Source organism: Schistocerca americana, chromosome 6, assembly GCF_021461395.2.
Source record: "Schistocerca americana isolate TAMUIC-IGC-003095 chromosome 6, iqSchAmer2.1, whole genome shotgun sequence".
NCBI lineage: Eukaryota > Metazoa > Arthropoda > Insecta > Orthoptera > Acrididae > Schistocerca > Schistocerca americana.
The window spans coordinates 81,882,282-81,899,485 of record NC_060124.1 but is presented as its reverse complement, the minus strand read 5'-3'; the positions used below and the strand labels follow the sequence as shown (position 1 = coordinate 81,899,485).

Genomic DNA, 17,204 nt, shown 5'->3' with positions numbered 1-17,204 from the left:
CAGCCATCTCCTTGTATAGATGTGCAAGTGAGCAGTATGCAAATTTTGGCTACTCACACAATTTCACAAACTAATACATTTACATTCTGTGGGGTATTGACTTGATGGTCTAGTCTTACACATGTTGAACAACTACACAATGCACTGAATACACCTAAGGTAAAATGTAATGCATTGTTAGTTATTTGTAGTGAATCATAGATCATCTACTGTCAATAATTCATCCATTACTGTCTATAATCTGCATGTCTTATCTGTTTAAGCACAAACTTAATGTGGTGTCCAATGCTACTGATTTTCTTTGCTACTGTGAGAGATGTTTAAAAAATTCAACAATGGAAAAGACTGGATCTGCAGCCCAGTCCAGCTCTATTTGGTTCAGTTCAACTGAAATAACAGTTTACTGTAATTGTATATTAATTAATGGGATGCTACAGTTTTCTGCCAAGTATTTGCATGACAGACAAGAGTTGGCACTTGAAATGGCCAAGGAGAACCCATCTGAAATCTCATAGACGCTTAACCATTTCGTGTGGCTGGAAGTGCAAGAAAATTTTATCAGAAATGTTTTTTTTTTTTTGTTTGTCACATGTAAGAACATCCATGATGACACAACATTATAAAGTTAGCAATATTATTTGTTATATGTACTAAACATTAACTGTGATACAACTTTCTAAGGGGAAATGCACTAAAAGCTTTGAACAGAAGCAGTAATGTCATTCAGGTTATGTGAGAAATGTAGCTGATACCATATACACTAATGGTTTTCACTTGACAAAGTGTTACACAATCATACATAAACTTTTATGGAAAACTGTCACAGATCAGAAGTACGTGTTGCTCCGGGATAAAAAGAAGGTATTACAGTGTGCTGGACATGGGACTCACAGAAGAGAGCAAAGTAAGTGGGTAGGGAAACCCAGTTGTGAGGCCAAACAGGTTCAAAGAACTTAGTACAGTCACATGCAGTGCTTCAATGGTCTTTTAGGAAAACTAGCCTGTCTGCTGTTGTAGTGGCAAAAACCACAATAACTTATATATATAAAAAAAGAGGAAAAGACAACTTGTATATCTTTGTAGATCGTATATGTCTTACACGTCAACGAATAAAGGTACTCAAACAAAGGAAGGTCGAGGAAGGAACAACAATAATATGCAAAGGATAGATTGCTACTCGCCATATAGAGGAGGCACTGAGTTTCAGACAGACAATGAAAAAGACTTTTTGAGCCCATTAGCAGTTCAATGCCTTCTCTATATGGTGAGGGGCAATCTATCATTTCTGTACTGTTGTTAAGAAATTGTACCGTTATGTTTTGTTTGTGTTCATTTGAAGCATATGAGTGTTGTGTTGCATAATATTGGGAGGATAGAATTATTTGTGAAAATAAAAAGTTTACAGCAAAAAATCATTTCACTGCTTCTGTTGAAATTCAATACTTTGTCACAAAAGAGAGCATCATGCTATAAGAATGTGACGACAGGCGGCATACAGCAGCAGTAGGCCTTGTTAGGCCCAGGACACAATGAGAAACTCCTCAGGTGGTCTTATGAACTGGCTTACTGAATACAAGGAGTGCTATGGCAGGCTCTGAGATTAGTTGGCCAAAGTCACAAACTTCAATTCTGTAAATAACAATGAGTATTAAAATAACATGTTTCATTAATGTGCTTCAAAATTTACAGACATGAGGAAGCCCAATTGCCCTTTCAGTAACCAAATTCATCCTTGTTTCTGTTTCTTTCATAGATATCCACATGGAGCATGGCTGGTATGCTACAATATCTGTCTAATTTTCCTAATTATACCATCTTGTTCTTTACACAATACATATGATAGGGTAGTAATATACTAGGGTCTCATACTTGTTTCAGAAGACTGGTTGTCCATACTGGAAGAGCAAACCTCAGTTTTCAACTGGTATCTTGTAAACCCTTTTAATGGTGATAATCAATCCTGATTTAAAATTTTTATAGTTGCTTAAGCAGTTCTGTTGCAAATCATGCAAGTCTTCTTTGAGACTTTTCTATTTCCTTTGTTTAATGAATGAGTGATGTGTCTAATGAATGAGCGGTGATATGGGTACATGAGCCACAATAAATAATACACACATAAAAACACTGAAGCAGATCCAAATTTACATATAAATTGAAAATACACACATAATATTGACTCAGACACTGTAAGAGAAGTGAACATGTCTGGTACCAGGCAGAGAGAGAGAGAGAGAGAGAGAGAGAGAGAGAGAGAGAGAGAGAGAGAGAGAGACTGACTTCACTGCTCAGCACGAACAGAGGTACACTGTGTCCACCAAACAGTCAGCACTACACTCAAAGCACTTCTGTCCCCCCTCCCCCTGCAGTAGAGCAGAGCTCTGGGAATGTAGGAAAACTGGTGGAAAACTCAATGTCTGGCCCTCATACAAACTGGCATCAGCTGTTGTGGAGCTCAAAGGGTCTCCTGATGAAGTGACAGTGATATAGGTGTTGCTGCTGTATGCATCTCATTGATTTTGCTCATCACATTCAGTTACATAGGACAGGAGTGCTGCATTGGTAGATCATCTGCAGGTAACAGTAAATTGATATTACACTGTCATAGGCTTCTGGGCAACAGGAAGACAGGGTGTGACATCAGTGTGGTGCCACTTGCTTTGTTTGATGCTGCTATGCTGTGCTGGTTTCTATAACTAAGATGGAGACTGCACTTTGTGACCCTCAGTTGATTGTGGAGATGGATACTTCTGTTTTTTCAATTTTCCTTTCTCTTCTTTTCTGGAATTTATATTATATTGCAAAAACAGATGATTATTCTTTAACTGTGAAAGATATCCAAGACTGTATTCTGGAGGTTGAGGTATGATCTTGAGCATGTTAAGTTTCTCTGGATTGCATAAAATAATTCAGATTATGTGGTGACACTTTCAATGTTTATGTTCATACTTTATGTCTGTTGCAGTTTTGCAGTTCTATAGTCTTACCTAATTGTCATGTTAGAATTTCAGTCCTAATCCTAAGTTTTGCTGAGCATAATTGATTTCCAGTCTACAACGGTGTAGAAATTAGTGCCTAATATAGAATCAGCAAATATAAAAGTACATTCTAATAGTTGTCAGGAGACCAAGGTTATTGTAGTTTCACATTCACTGAAGCCCACGCCTACCACAGTAGTACAAGTTTATATGCCAACTAGCTCGGCAGATGATGAAGAGATTGACGAAATGTGTGATAAGATAAAAGAAATTATTCAGATAGTGAAGGGAGACAAAAATTTAATGGTCACAGGTAACTGGAACTTGATAGTAGGAAAAAAAAAGAGAAGAAAACGTAGTAGGTGAATACAGAATGGGAGTAAGGAATGAAAGAGGAAGCCAACTGGTAGAATTTTGCACACAACATAACTTAATCATAGCTAACACTTGGTTCAAGAATCATAACAGAAGGTTGTATCAATAGAAGAAGCCTGGAGATACTAGAAGGTATCAGATAGATTATATAATGGTAAGACAGAGATTCAGGAACCAAGTTTTAAATTGTATGACATTTCCAGGGGCAGATGTGGACGCTGACCACAATCTATTGGATATTAACTGTAGATTAAAACTGAAGAAACAGCAAAAATGTGGGAATTTGAGGAGATGGGATCTGGATAAACTGAAAGAACCAGAGGTTGTAGAGAGCTTCAGGGAGAGCATTAGGGAACAATTGACAAGAGTGGGGGCAAGAAATACAGTAGAAGAAGAATGGGTAGCTTTGAGAGATGAAATAGTGAAGGTAGCAGAGCACCAAGTAGGTAAAAAGACGAGGGCTAGTAGAAATTCTTGGGTAACAGAAGAGATATTGAATTTAACTGATGAAAGAAGAAAATATAAAAATGTAGGAAATGAAGCAGGCAAAAGAAATACAAACATCTCAAAAATGAGATCGAGAGGAAGTGCAAAATGGCTAAGCAGGGATAGCTAGAGGACAAATGTAAGGATGTAGAGGCGCATATCACTACGGGTAAGATAGATACTGCCTACAGGAAAATTAAAGAGACCTTTGGAGAAAAGAGAACCACTTGCATGAATATCAAGAGCTCAGATGGAAACCCAGTTCTAAGCATAAAGGTGGAAGGAGGATATAGAGGGTCTATACAAGGGCGATGTTCTTGAGGACAATGTTATAGAAATGGAAGAGAATGTAGATGAAGATGAAATAGGAGATATGATACCGCGTGAAGAGTTTGACATAGCACTGAAAGACCTAAGTCGAAACAAGGCCCCGGGAGTAGACAAAACTCCATTAGAACTACTGACAGCCTTGGGAGAGCCAGCTATGACAAAACTCTACCATTTGTGAGCAAGATGTATGACACAGATTAAATACCCTCAGACTGCAAGAAGAATATAATAATTCCGATGCCAAAGAAAGCAGGTGTTGACAGATGTGAAAACTACCAAACTATAAGTTTAATAAGCCATGGCTGCAAAATACTAACACGAATTCTTTACAGACGAATGGAAAAACTGGTAGAAGCCGACCTCTGGGAAGATCAGTTTGGATGCCGTAGAAATATTGGAACACATGAGGCAATACTGACCCTACAGCTTATCTTAGAAGATTTGCTAATGAAAGGCAAATCTACGTTTATAGAATTTGTAGACTTAGAGAACGCTTTTGACAATGTTGACTGGAATACTCTCTTTCAAATTCTGAAGGTGGCAGGGGTAAAATACAGGGAGTGAAAAGCTATTTACAATTTGTACAGAAGCCAGATGGCAGTTATAAGAGTCGAGGGGCATGAAAGGGAAGCAGTGGTTGGGAAGGGAGTGAGACAGGGTTGTGGCCTATCCCTGATGTTATTCAATCTGTATATTGAGCAAGCAGTAAAGGAAACAAAGGAAAAATTTGGAGCAGGAATTAAAATCCATGGAGAAGAAATAAAAACTTTGAGGTTCGCCGATGACATTGTAATTCTGTCAGAGATAGAAAATGACTTGCAAGAGTAGCTGAACAGAATGGACAGTGTCTTGAAACGAGGATGCAAGATGAACATCAACAAAAACAAAACAAGGACAGTGGAATGTAGTCAAATTAAATCAGGTGATGCTGAGGGCATTAGATTAAGAAATGAGACACTTAAAGTACTAGAAGAGTTTTGCTATTTGGGCAGCAAAATAACTGATGATGGTCGAAGTAGAGAGGATATAAAATATAGACTGGCAATCGCAAGGAAAGCGTTTCTGAAGAAGAGAAATTTGTTAGCATTGAGTATAGATTTAAGTGTCAGTAAGTCGTTTCTGAAAGTATTTGTATGGAGTGTAGCCATGTATGGAAGTGAAATGTAGACGATAAATAGTTTGGACAAGAAGAGAATAGAAGCTTTCGAAATGTGGCGCTACAGAAGAATGCTGAAGATTAAATGGATAGATCACATAACTAATGAGGAGGTATTGAATAGAACTGGAGAGAAGAGAAATTTGTGGCACAACTTGACTAGAAGAAGGGATCGGTTGGTAGGGCATATTCTGAGGCATCAAGGGATCACCAATTTAGTATTGGCAGCGTGGAGGGTAAAAATCACAGAGGGAGACCAAGAGGAAAATACACTAAGCAGATTCAGAAGGATGTAGGTTGCAGCAGGTACTGGAAGATGATGAAGCTTGCACAGGATAGAGTAGCATGGAGAGCTGTATCAAACCAGTCTCTGCACTGAAGACGACAACAATAACAACAACAACAACAACAACAACAACAACAAAAGTGGAATCAGTTTAATTGTCAGCTTATGTAAGTAATCTGTATGTAAGAGTATCTTTCTGTTGCTGATGTATTGCTAGAGGTACCCACACCAAAACTGCAATCCATCAGATATGTACGGCACAACTGTTTGTCACTTATGTACAGTTACTAGTATCTTTTAAAAACACTATCCTGATTAATGTGCGTATGCTGGCTGTGCACAGCCACAGTGTTGACATTCCTTGTGGTCTGACAGTAACCACATGGAAAGGAACAACTGCTGGGCTGTTTCTTTAGACAGCTTCTGGGGCAGTGATTTTGATGTCATTATCATCACCATTAATGTCGCATCAGTGTTTGTGTGTCGACTGATGGGCACTTGTGATCTTTCTTGTGGTCAGTTTATGTGTGGGTAAACACAGAATGTGATGCATTTCACAGCCAATGCACCAAAGCATCTGTGATACCAGCACATGGGCGAGCATTGCTTCATGCATCATTTTTTACAATAGCAGTGGCTGGAACAGAGGAATTTGAAAATGGCGGCATCTTTTTGTGTCATGTGGGTTTTGTCTTGTCTTCCTTCTTGTTAATTTTTTGTTTGAATGCATCCAAACTGTGCCTGAAGTTGGTCATAAACTGTCAGCTGGTAATCCTGTTTGACGGCAGAGGCTGCCACTGTGGTGATGTCATCTTGTTGGGACTGCATCACTCATGGCACATTTTTGTGCTGAATCAAGTGGTAGACCATGTCTGCAATTTTTGCTATTAATTAATGTCATCTCTTCCACATGTTAAGACTGCTGCCTTAACTGGTAGCGGCAGCTGGTTGATCCAAATATGACTTAACCTTGTTTGGGTCATCTATGACTTGTTAACAATAGTGTGTGTGTGGCACCAATAATCTGTTGTGTTCTATCAGCAATATGCTCATTGTTTAACGCTTGCTGGCTGCCTCATCCTATGATTTGCAGGCCCTTTTAAATAAGGTGGTTGTTAGATTTTGGTGCCTATTTCTGGTGTGTTTATAATAATGTCTGACACTAAAAGCAATGCATGAGAGTCCTTGGCATTAATTGTTAATATGAACTGCATTTCATCAGTTGAAAGACTATAGGACGTAGTAAAAGTATTTTCCAGCACATGAAACCGTAATGCTAGTGGTTGTGGTAAATATGGCAGGATTTCCATTTTGCTTTGCAGACAGCAGTACAACACACGCTCAAACACTCACGAACTGCACTGCATAGAACTGCACTGGTGACAGCCATAGTCGCCACAGTCACAACAGCTGTTGTGGTGTATTACATTTACTGAGGTGTGATGACATTTACCTTGCAACCATGGTAGATGGTGAATTTTGTTCAACTTTTGGTTCGTCATGATTTATACAGATTGCAGCCATCATATGGGTAGGTGCACGGTTTTGTGCATTTGGATGCTTGTCGACCAAAATGCCTGTGATATCATGAAGCATTAATTAAGTTGCTCCCAGGTTGTGGGTAATCTTGTGGTTCTGGCACTGTAATGTACCAGGATCATGGCCATTTACTATTATCACCCCATTGGTGCTATGCCCGAGCCCATCTGGCTAGCGTCTCAAATGTAGCGTGTAAACCGAGGGGCTCTTCAGAAATGATCAGAATGATGTGGAATGGTGACATTGCAATCCAGTGTTGTCTCTTCGGGTAAGTTTGGTGCCCATCAGATGGCGTCATCTTCTGATGACATCGTGGCAATTGTTGCTGTCAGCTGCATTGTTGCATGCATTGTATTGGCTACGTCTAGCAACTTGGCTATTGTTGATCTTCATGCACTACCAGTGCTGCTGTCACGAAACATGCACAACAAACTACCTCTCAGATATACAGCAAAATTCCAAAGGGGGTTTGCCACTTTTTGTTGTTGACAAAGCACTTGTTTGAGCCTTCAGTCTGGTGATTTGGTGCAGTGTGCAATTAATTCAGTTTTTAAAACAAGGTAAGCCTGCTGACTGGGAGATGAGTAATAATGTACCACACCACTGCTGTCACCAGCTGGTCTAAAAATCTTATCACTAGTATGAAGTGTTCACAATCATTAGTAACATGTTGATGTTCAAGAAAGAACGCCTGGAATCCTTACCCGATCTGTTATCCCCAGAAACCATCCTTGTAACCATTGATGCCACTTCCTTATACACAAATATTCCGCACGTTCAGGGTCTCACTGCGATGGAGCACTTCCTATCACGCCGATCACCTGCCACCCTACCTAAAACCTCTTTCCTCATTACCCTAGCCAGCTTCATCCTGACCCACAACTTCTTCACTTTTGAAGGCCAGACATACCAACAATTAAAGGGAACAGCCATGGGTACCAGGATGGCCCCCTCGTACGCCAACCTATTCATGGGTCGCTTAGAGGAAGCCTTCTTGGTTACCCAGGCCTGCCAACCCAAAGTTTGGTACAAATTTATTGATGACATCTTCATGATCTGGACTCACAGTGAAGAAGAACTCCAGAATTTCCTCTCCAACCTCAACTCCTTTTGTTCCATCACATTCAACTGGTCCTACTCCAAATCCCATGCCACTTTCCTTGACGTTGACCTCCATCTGTCCAATGGCCAGCTTCACACGTCCGTCCACATCAAACCCACCAACAAGCAACAGTACCTCCATTATGACAGCTGCCACCCATTCCACATCAAACGGTCCCTTCCCTACAGCCTAGGTCTTCGTGGAAAACGAATCTGCTCCAGTCCGGAATCCCTGAACCATTACACCAACAATCTGAAAACAGCTTTCGCATCCCGCAACTAACCTCCCAACCTGGTACAGAAGCAAATAACCAGAGCCAGTTCCTCATCTCCTCAAGCCCAGAACCTCCCACAGAAGAATCACAAAAGTGCCCCACTTGTGACAGGATACTTTCCGGGACTGGATCAGACTCTGAATGTGGCTCTCCAGCAGGGATATGACTTCCTCAAATCCTGCCCTGAAATGAGATTCATCCTTCATGAAATCCTCCCCACTCCACCAAGAGTGTCTTTCTGCCATCCACCTAACCTTCGTAACCTCTTAGTTCACCCCTATGAAATCCCCAAACCACCTTCCCTACCCTCTGGTTCCTACCCTTGTAACCGTCCCCAGTGTAAAACCTGTCCCATGCACCCTCCCACCACCACCTACTCCAGTCCTGTAAACCGGAAGGTGTACACGATCAAAGGCAGAGCCACGTGTGAAAGCACCCACGTGATTTACCAACTGACCTGCCTACACTGTGACGCTTTCTATGTGGGAATGACCAGCAACAAACTGTCCATTCGCATAAATGGACACAGGCAGACAGTGTTTGTTGGTAATGAGGATCACCCTGTGGCTAAACATGCCTTGGTGCACGGCCAGCACATCTTGGCACAGTGTTACACCGTCCAGGTTATCTGGATACTTCCCACTAACACCAACCTGTCAGAACTCCGGAGATGGGAACTTGCCCTTCAGTATATCCTCTCTTCTCGTTATCAGCCAGGCCTCAACCTCCGCTAATTTCAAGTTGCCGCCGCTCATACCTCACCTGTCTTTCAACAACATCTTTGCCTCTGTACTTCTGCCTCGACTGACATCTCTGCCGAAACTCTTTGCCTTTACAAATGTCTGCTTGTGTCTGTGTATGTGCGGTTGGATATGGGTGTGTGTGCGAGTGTATACCTGTCCTTTTTTCCCCCTGAGGTAAGTCTTTCCACTCCCGGGATTGGAATGACTCCTTACCCTCTCCCTTGAAACCCACATCCTTTCTTCTTTCCCTCTCCTTCCCTCTTTCCTGATGAAGCAACCGTTGGTTGCGAAAGCTTGAATTTTGTGTGCATGTTTGTGTTTGTTTGTGTGTCTATCGACCTGCCAGCGCTTTTGTTTGGTAAGTCACATTATCTTTGTTTTTAGATATATTTTTCCCACGCGGAATGTTCCCCTCTATTATATCCTAATCAGTTTCTCTTGTTTTTCTGTTTCTTCTCTATAGAATTTACTGGATCATTTTTCACTTATTAACTCTCACCTGTCACTCTTCCACCAATGTTTCACTATAGATTTCTAGATTTCTGTCTCTCCCGCATAATTTACTGCTTTTGTTTAGTTTACATCACAACATGCATATACACAAAGCCTATAAAGCGTAGATGATGGAAAGAGTGTGAGCACACCCTGTGACTGTTGTTTCAAAAGGTAAATAATTAGTTTAAAATGCTGCCAACCCTGAGTGCTGTTGGCTGTTCATCATCTGCAATTAGATATACAAAGAATTAGAAACATTACATTACTGGCAACCTAAAGATATTGTGAAGGAAAAGGAATGTAGACATAGCAAATACTGCTGACAAGCCATACACTGAAACCGACTGCAGCACTTTTTCACGTTTGTAAATCCGTGATTAACGTTAGTATATCATCACATTGCAGAGGCTCACCATGGGAAGTCTTGAAGTGGTTGACAGTCTTTTCGATGTGAGGGTCTGAGCAGCCATCTGATGGGGGGAGCGAAATAGCTGCCGTGGTGTTTGCCCATAGGTACGAACCATCGTCTCCCATGCTGCCCTCTCCAGGGGGTCGCGAATACTTTCTGCGTCGAACCCATAATATGTCTGCAATGAGATAATTGTTGGATTCAAGCATTTTGTGATGTACAAATCTAATTAAGATTTCTAGTTCCTTAATCACTTTGTTGGAGACATCACGAAGAAAAGAAACAAACATTGATTTTTTTCTGACATTAACACAATCACTATGATGCTGAAAGACAATGCCCAATATCTTATCACCAACACAGCAGTCATTACTCCCAAACAGTAACACTTTTTGGTATAGGGGTCATCAATGTATTTTTGCAGATCGAAATTACCAATGTATTTTTGCAGATCGAAATTACCATCATTTGTGGCATTAGTAACGCATTTCTCCAATTCACAATAACTGGTTTCATTTTGTGCTCATTACTTTATACAAATATGTGATATCAATGCACACTTTAGTTACAAAAAAGGTAGTCTCATTTGTTGAGCAGCGTCTGAAATCTGGTTGCTGTGCCCACACAAGTATATTTCAAAAGTGCACAGACTTTGTGAGGTGCTGATCACTTGAATATTCCCTACGGAACAATTTTTACACACTAACTTCTTGAAAGAATTCAAGTCATTTCTTGTGATGTGGTGACGTGTACATTATTCTGTTGCTGTATCAGTGGAATTCAAGGAAAATGAGTTGGCGTAATAATACTACACTGGTTTTAACCTGTTTGAGCTTACTAACACTATCAGAAATCTCCTTTTATCTCTACACACAACCATGCACCAGTACTACTAACATTATTACTGCTTTTGCATTATTATTTTCTATCAGATTAGAACTTCATACATAACTGTTGAACACAGCAGGAGAGTAATGAAAACACAGTATACAATGTGTATGACTACAAACAAAGGTAATGCCATTATTTAACAATGAAGTTACACACAATGACAAGGACACACAGAATGGAGGAAACACAATGTTTATTACATAAAGTGTCCAAGAGATAAATTGAGAAGGTGTTGACAGTTAGAATGTGCCAGATAACAATTTAACCAATGATGGCAATTGATGAAACAGTGAGAAAACTGACAGACTGTCTAAGTGACCAGAAAGGATCTGTATGGCAGGGATAGTAGTTTAATCTCTCATTATTTATGACGTTCAAAAATTAAAAAATTAAAAAAATATTAAGAAAGATGTGGATAGCTACAAAAACTTTGTTTTCACTTGTGGGCTTGGTTAATAATAATTCAGCTTTTGTGTTTTCCAGTTTAACTACACCACAAAATAACAGAAAATATCATAATAGGCCAATTACATTATTCTGCTAGTTCATTGTCTCTCTAGGTATGTAACAATAATATGAGAATAAAGACCAAATGTAATGGGCACCACCAACACAAAGCCTCATGAAATTCAACGAAACAAATTATCATCATCATCATCAACATCATCATCACATTCTCACTGAAATGTGAACTATGGAATGTGCATTTAAGAGCCCTTAGAAGGCCTGACAAATATGAATCCTGCCCATGCCAAAAATGGTAGAGCAGCACTAAACAGATTCGTATTCATGCTACATCACAACAAACAACTCACCGCTGGGTGGAAAACGTTGATGGCTTCCACAGCAGCTTTACCAGTCTGTTTGTACCCAAAAACGAGATCTATCCAGTGAGGCAAGTTCTCTCGAGCAAAGTCCGACTCTAGTGCTTGACGATGGATTAGAATGAATTTGCGTGCATCTCCACCTGCCCATGGGGGGAGCTGAACATTGTGGACTCTCTCACCTGACTGTCGAACGCCAAGATTGAATCCTGAAATGGATCAGAATCAACCAAGTCAATACAAAGGACAAAATTTCATAACAAAATTAAATTAATGACAATAATGAGACATTGCATTAATAAAACATGACAAAAATCACAATATATGACTGACTGACACAACTACAAATAAAATAAACAGAGGGCACAAAAGTTATGAGACTGCAACTTAGAAGTTGATCATAAATACACATTTAATACAATAATGGAAACTCCAGGCAGGAATATCAACAGTGTAGGAATAGACATATTGCTACTTACTGTAAAGAAGATACGTCAAGTTGCAGACAGGCGCAATTAAAAGACACTCTCATAAAGCTTTCGGCCACACACACACACACACACACACACACACACACACAAAAGCAAGCATACTCACACACAAACACACACGCGACCACCGACTCCAGCATTCTGGCCCAAGATGCTGGAGTTGGCAGTTCCGTGTGTCTTTTACTTGTGCCTGTCTGCAACTTGACTTGTCTTCTTTGCAGTAAGTAGCAGTCTGCCTTTTCCTACATTGTTGTTATTTTATACAATAAATAGGTTCTTATAATTTTAAAATAATGTCGCCTTGACTGTGGAAATTATCCAGTAGAGAGAGAGAGATGAAAAGTAATTTAACAGCAGAAACAGTAGTCAGCTGAAGATAGCCCAGAAGATGAAGAATAGTTAAGTAATGAATAAAACTTATTGCAAAGCATCAGGAATTGTTTCCATTTTAAAATACTATTAATATGTTCTGCAGAACACCACAGGAAAACTCAAATAATGCAGATTTTAAAAAAGCAATAAAACAAATAAATAAATACAAGAATGGTAAAACCCCCTAATTTTTTTGCATCCAACTTAAAGCCTTTCCTATTAATCCAATTATAGTGTATCTTTGGAGGTGGAAGCACTCTTAATTCTACTTGAGAATAAAGCAAACCTCCTCGTGCACTGTTGGAAATTGCAAGAGTAGTCTATAATGCTCTGTTGACAAGAAGATCATTTGAGATGAAGGTCATGTTAGGATTAGACATAAATGAGAAAGGAAGTCAGACATATTCCTTTCGAAGGAACCAGATTGGTGTTGATCTCGAACAGTTTAGGGGAACTGTGGAATACCTAATTCAGAGCAGTTAGGCTAGGATTTGAAAACTTTGTAGATACTTGAAGACTGTTTCCCATTTTCTCAATATGCACAAGATTCCAAATATTTATAGTTATCATACATTAATATTGTGTAAAAACAATTTTGTATCAAAAGAGCAGGCACAAGATCTTAACAGGAGGATGCTTAGTATAGTGTCTCAGAAAAATACAGAACACTGATAATAAAATAAATAAAAATCAGGAAGTAAACAGTACATTATAATGAGTCTAAATCAAGATAAATCTAAGTACATTTACCTTCACTGTTCAGCAGGAACTCGGGCAAGTAAAAGAACTCTGGGACCATCTCCTTGACATCAGTGGTAGAATCAGAACTCGTGAGCCTCCAAGTGGTGTGCAAGGAATGGAATGTGCGGTCTGGGATGTCAAAGTTATTGTCTGCAGGGAGGTGCAAAAACTGGTATTACACACAATACAAAGATAACAGCCTTGTCCTTATATGTAAAATTATTGTTTATGCAACTACTTTATGAAAGTGGCTAGGATGAAGATATCTTAATATGCAATGTTTACAGGCAACAAGTTGTACATTTGCCAGGAATTATAATAGTTTAAAGCTTAGAAACGACTATAATTTCTTTCACATCTTGGTATGAAGCAAATTGGTATACCATGTGGGAGGAAGGCAAAGACTTTTCTTTGCATTTTAAATCTCTGTATGGTATTGAAAAGGGACAATTCTATGGTACAACAGTAAGGTGAAGAATTTATAAGGCTGACAATAAAAAAACTGTATGTTTTAAACACCGTGGAACCTCATCTAACTTGCCCTCATTAATCGGGAGCTCTAGTTCATCCAAATAACTGTACAGTATTTCATACTCTGCAAATAACAGTGAAAAGAACTGGCAATGACAATCATTAAATTTAAATTCAGCCTACCACCATATGTGGATCCTAGCATGATATCACTACACAAGTTAACACTGAGTTGTACAGTACTGTGTTGCCCCTATTTGCTGTGAGCGTAAGAGAAAGAAGGTGGTAGTGTCCATGGACAAAACATAAGATGAAGTGCATACAATGGATAAAGAAGAACTGTTGAAAAGAATTGCTACTGGATTTGGTTGGGTTGATTTTGGGGAGGAGACCAAACTGCGACGTCATCGGTCGCATCGGATTAGGGAAGGATAGGGAAGGAAGTCAACTGCGCCCTTTCAAAGGAACCATCCCAGCATTTGTCTGAAGCGATTTAGTGAAATCATGGAAAACCTAAATCAGAATGGCTGGACAAGGGATTGAACCGTCGTCCTCTCCAATGCGAGTCCAGTGTGCTAACCTCCATGTCACCTCGCTCGGTCACTGAATTTGGTGCTGGAACTTCAATTGCATCAGACAAAGTAGCAGGATGAGCAGAGAAAAAGTTGATAGATGTTACACTTTTATGTGGTTTACTACAAAGTGGGAGAATGGTATTCTGAATTCTGGCCAGATATTGCAGGGGAAAGTAATAGTTGAAACATGAAGCTTTCTGGTGGTGATCTTAACTTCATAGCCAGCGAGATGTGCTTACACACGTGGAAAGATTGACAAAGAACACACTGGCTGCCAGTGACTATCGGTAATTGCCTTTCCAGGGGCACAGCAGTTACTGAAAATTTCAAAAATGAATCCAAATATTTTATTTGCTTAGACAAGTTGACTCCATTCAGGTTTATAGCTTTTAATGAATCTGGGCTTTTCTATTGTATGTTATACAGTAAGAGACTAGCTTCCAGATTAGAAGACCCTGCTCAAAAATCAATAAAAAAAAAAAACAAGGACAGAACTACAACAATAGCTTGCCTTAATGTACACGGGAAACAAATACACCTCTTCTGTTAAAATGGAACTCAGAAATTTCCCATATTTTAAAAGAAGTGAATCAGCCCTCCGTGCTAGATTGTTATAAGTAACAAAATAATGGGTAAATGAACAGCTGGCTTTCAAAAAACTAGTTTTTTGAAGTGTAATAACATTTCTAAAAAAAGGAAGTTTGCCTCGAAGGCCATATAGTTGTATGACAATGTTCTGTCATAAGCAGGTGTAGAGGAAATGGTCACTGGTGGCATCGAAGTGATACTGATATCAGATATTACAACGGCACTTGAAATGTAAAGTTAAGTTCATAACATGCGCCTGGATGACTTCTATTTTCACCACTGAAGTTGAGTGCCACATGATGGAGGAGGTATGTTAGCCAAGAGATATTGAGCAATCAAGAGTGGATCAGGCTATCGGAAGAAAAAGAATAAGAAGCAACGGTGGATTTGAGCGAAGGACAGGAGGCTTATTGAGTGAGTTATCGGAGTGAGGGTGAGAAAAGTGATGGGGATTACAATAATGTGCATGGTGAATTAACGTAGTACTTGTCATAACTGGCTACATAGTAGGATGTTTATTTGTGTAATATGAGTGGAGGAAGATGGAAAACTATTTGGTGTTCATGCTGTGGACAGTGTAACTAATTTCATGAATGTTAAGAAATGTCACATTGGACAAAATTTAAATTCATTATTATCCAAGACACTTTGTAATGCAGCAGAATGGGACAGTAAAATGCAGAGAATGATACCATCTGTTTTGGAGATTGTGATATTCTCATTTAATCTTTATGCAAAGTCTTATACCTACATGCGGAAGTTTCAATCATATCATTACTTGCTTAATTTATCAACGAAAATTGTATAATAAATAATCTCAATAAATTTATGGAAGGATTGTACTGCAAACCCAAAGTATATTAAAACAAATGTCAACACAGACTCAAATTATCCTTTATATAAATAATATACAAAAGAGTAATAATAATTATGATAGAACTCACTGTAAAATAGTCAAAAGTATTGTTTTCAATGTATATTTCATAACATACCATTTCATTACAAAAACCAAGATTTTCAAGATACTAATCATATCAGGGAAGTTGTCATGATTTGCCAAGCCAAAATTTTAACCAGTTTTATGAAAGCAAATTATGTTCAATTTAAACAATACATAAAGCAAACTTGTAATTGTTGTTTGTTATAAAAGTACCAATGGCAGGAGCCGTAGATCACAAAAATGTGAGAGTATTTCCTCCAGTATTGTGTCACTCTTTGGCCATCCGGAATAAGATTTTGATGTGTGTCTTTGAAGAAATAAATTGGTGAAAAATTATTTTCAACATGTTGTCTACATCATTTTAATAATTAGAGTACCACAAAAACTGTCTCATTACACAGAGTATGGATACCAAGCATGCTTCATTCAGTAAGGGTTATTCATTTGCTGAAAGTTACAGCACACGTTCAGCGAAAAGCAGACATGAAAATTATGTATTCAGGTTTATTCCTAGAACAAGCGAAACATTATAAACTCACCCAGTTTCTTGGTGTATGTAAAATTTCTGCATGCAGTGTGGCTAAACTAAATGTGGAAACTGTCTTACATCAATGTGATATTTCCAGATTATTAATTTTGAATTTCCTGAAATGTCCTAGTTTGTAACTGAGAAATAGTCTATACCAGTGTAGCAATAGCCAACAACATATATTTACTTAAGTACCATAACTGCATGTTTTATTCTTTCATGACTAAGGAATTTTCACTCCAGATTTTCATTCTGGAAGCCCAAAAAGACAGCAGCTACTCAACATTATTGACACATGGCTATCAGGATATCATGTGGGAGTAAGCTGAACTGAGTTCTATGTGGTCTACGATTTTGGAACTCAAGCTGATTGGCACGAAGGAGGTCATTCCGGTTAAGATACCTTATTACAAATGAGTTTAAAAATCTACACCGGCAGATGTAAAAGACATTACTCTCACTGGCAGCTGACTCAATGGACATAGCATCTGTTCTGGACCAGATGTATTATTGACACTGGGGAGCACCTTGCACTTGTAGTTCTAAGGCATGGGGGGAGAGTCGTGTGACTAGGTCCAACATTTGGCCTCCACCTAGGGATTCACAATTCCA

General features: G+C 39.1%; 1 protein-coding gene across 1 annotated transcript in view; it reads right to left on the bottom strand.

The window, feature by feature from the left end:
• Positions 1-17,204, bottom strand: part of LOC124619972 (lysosomal-trafficking regulator) — a 594,456-nt gene that overhangs the window by 31,492 nt on the left and 545,760 nt on the right. The window contains exons 48-50 of the mRNA XM_047146635.1: positions 13,499-13,639; positions 11,877-12,094; positions 10,175-10,348 (exon numbers count right to left, since the gene is read on the bottom strand). Of these exons, the coding sequence (XP_047002591.1) occupies positions 10,175-10,348; positions 11,877-12,094; positions 13,499-13,639 (533 nt within the window). The remainder of the gene's footprint in view (positions 1-10,174; positions 10,349-11,876; positions 12,095-13,498; positions 13,640-17,204) is intronic.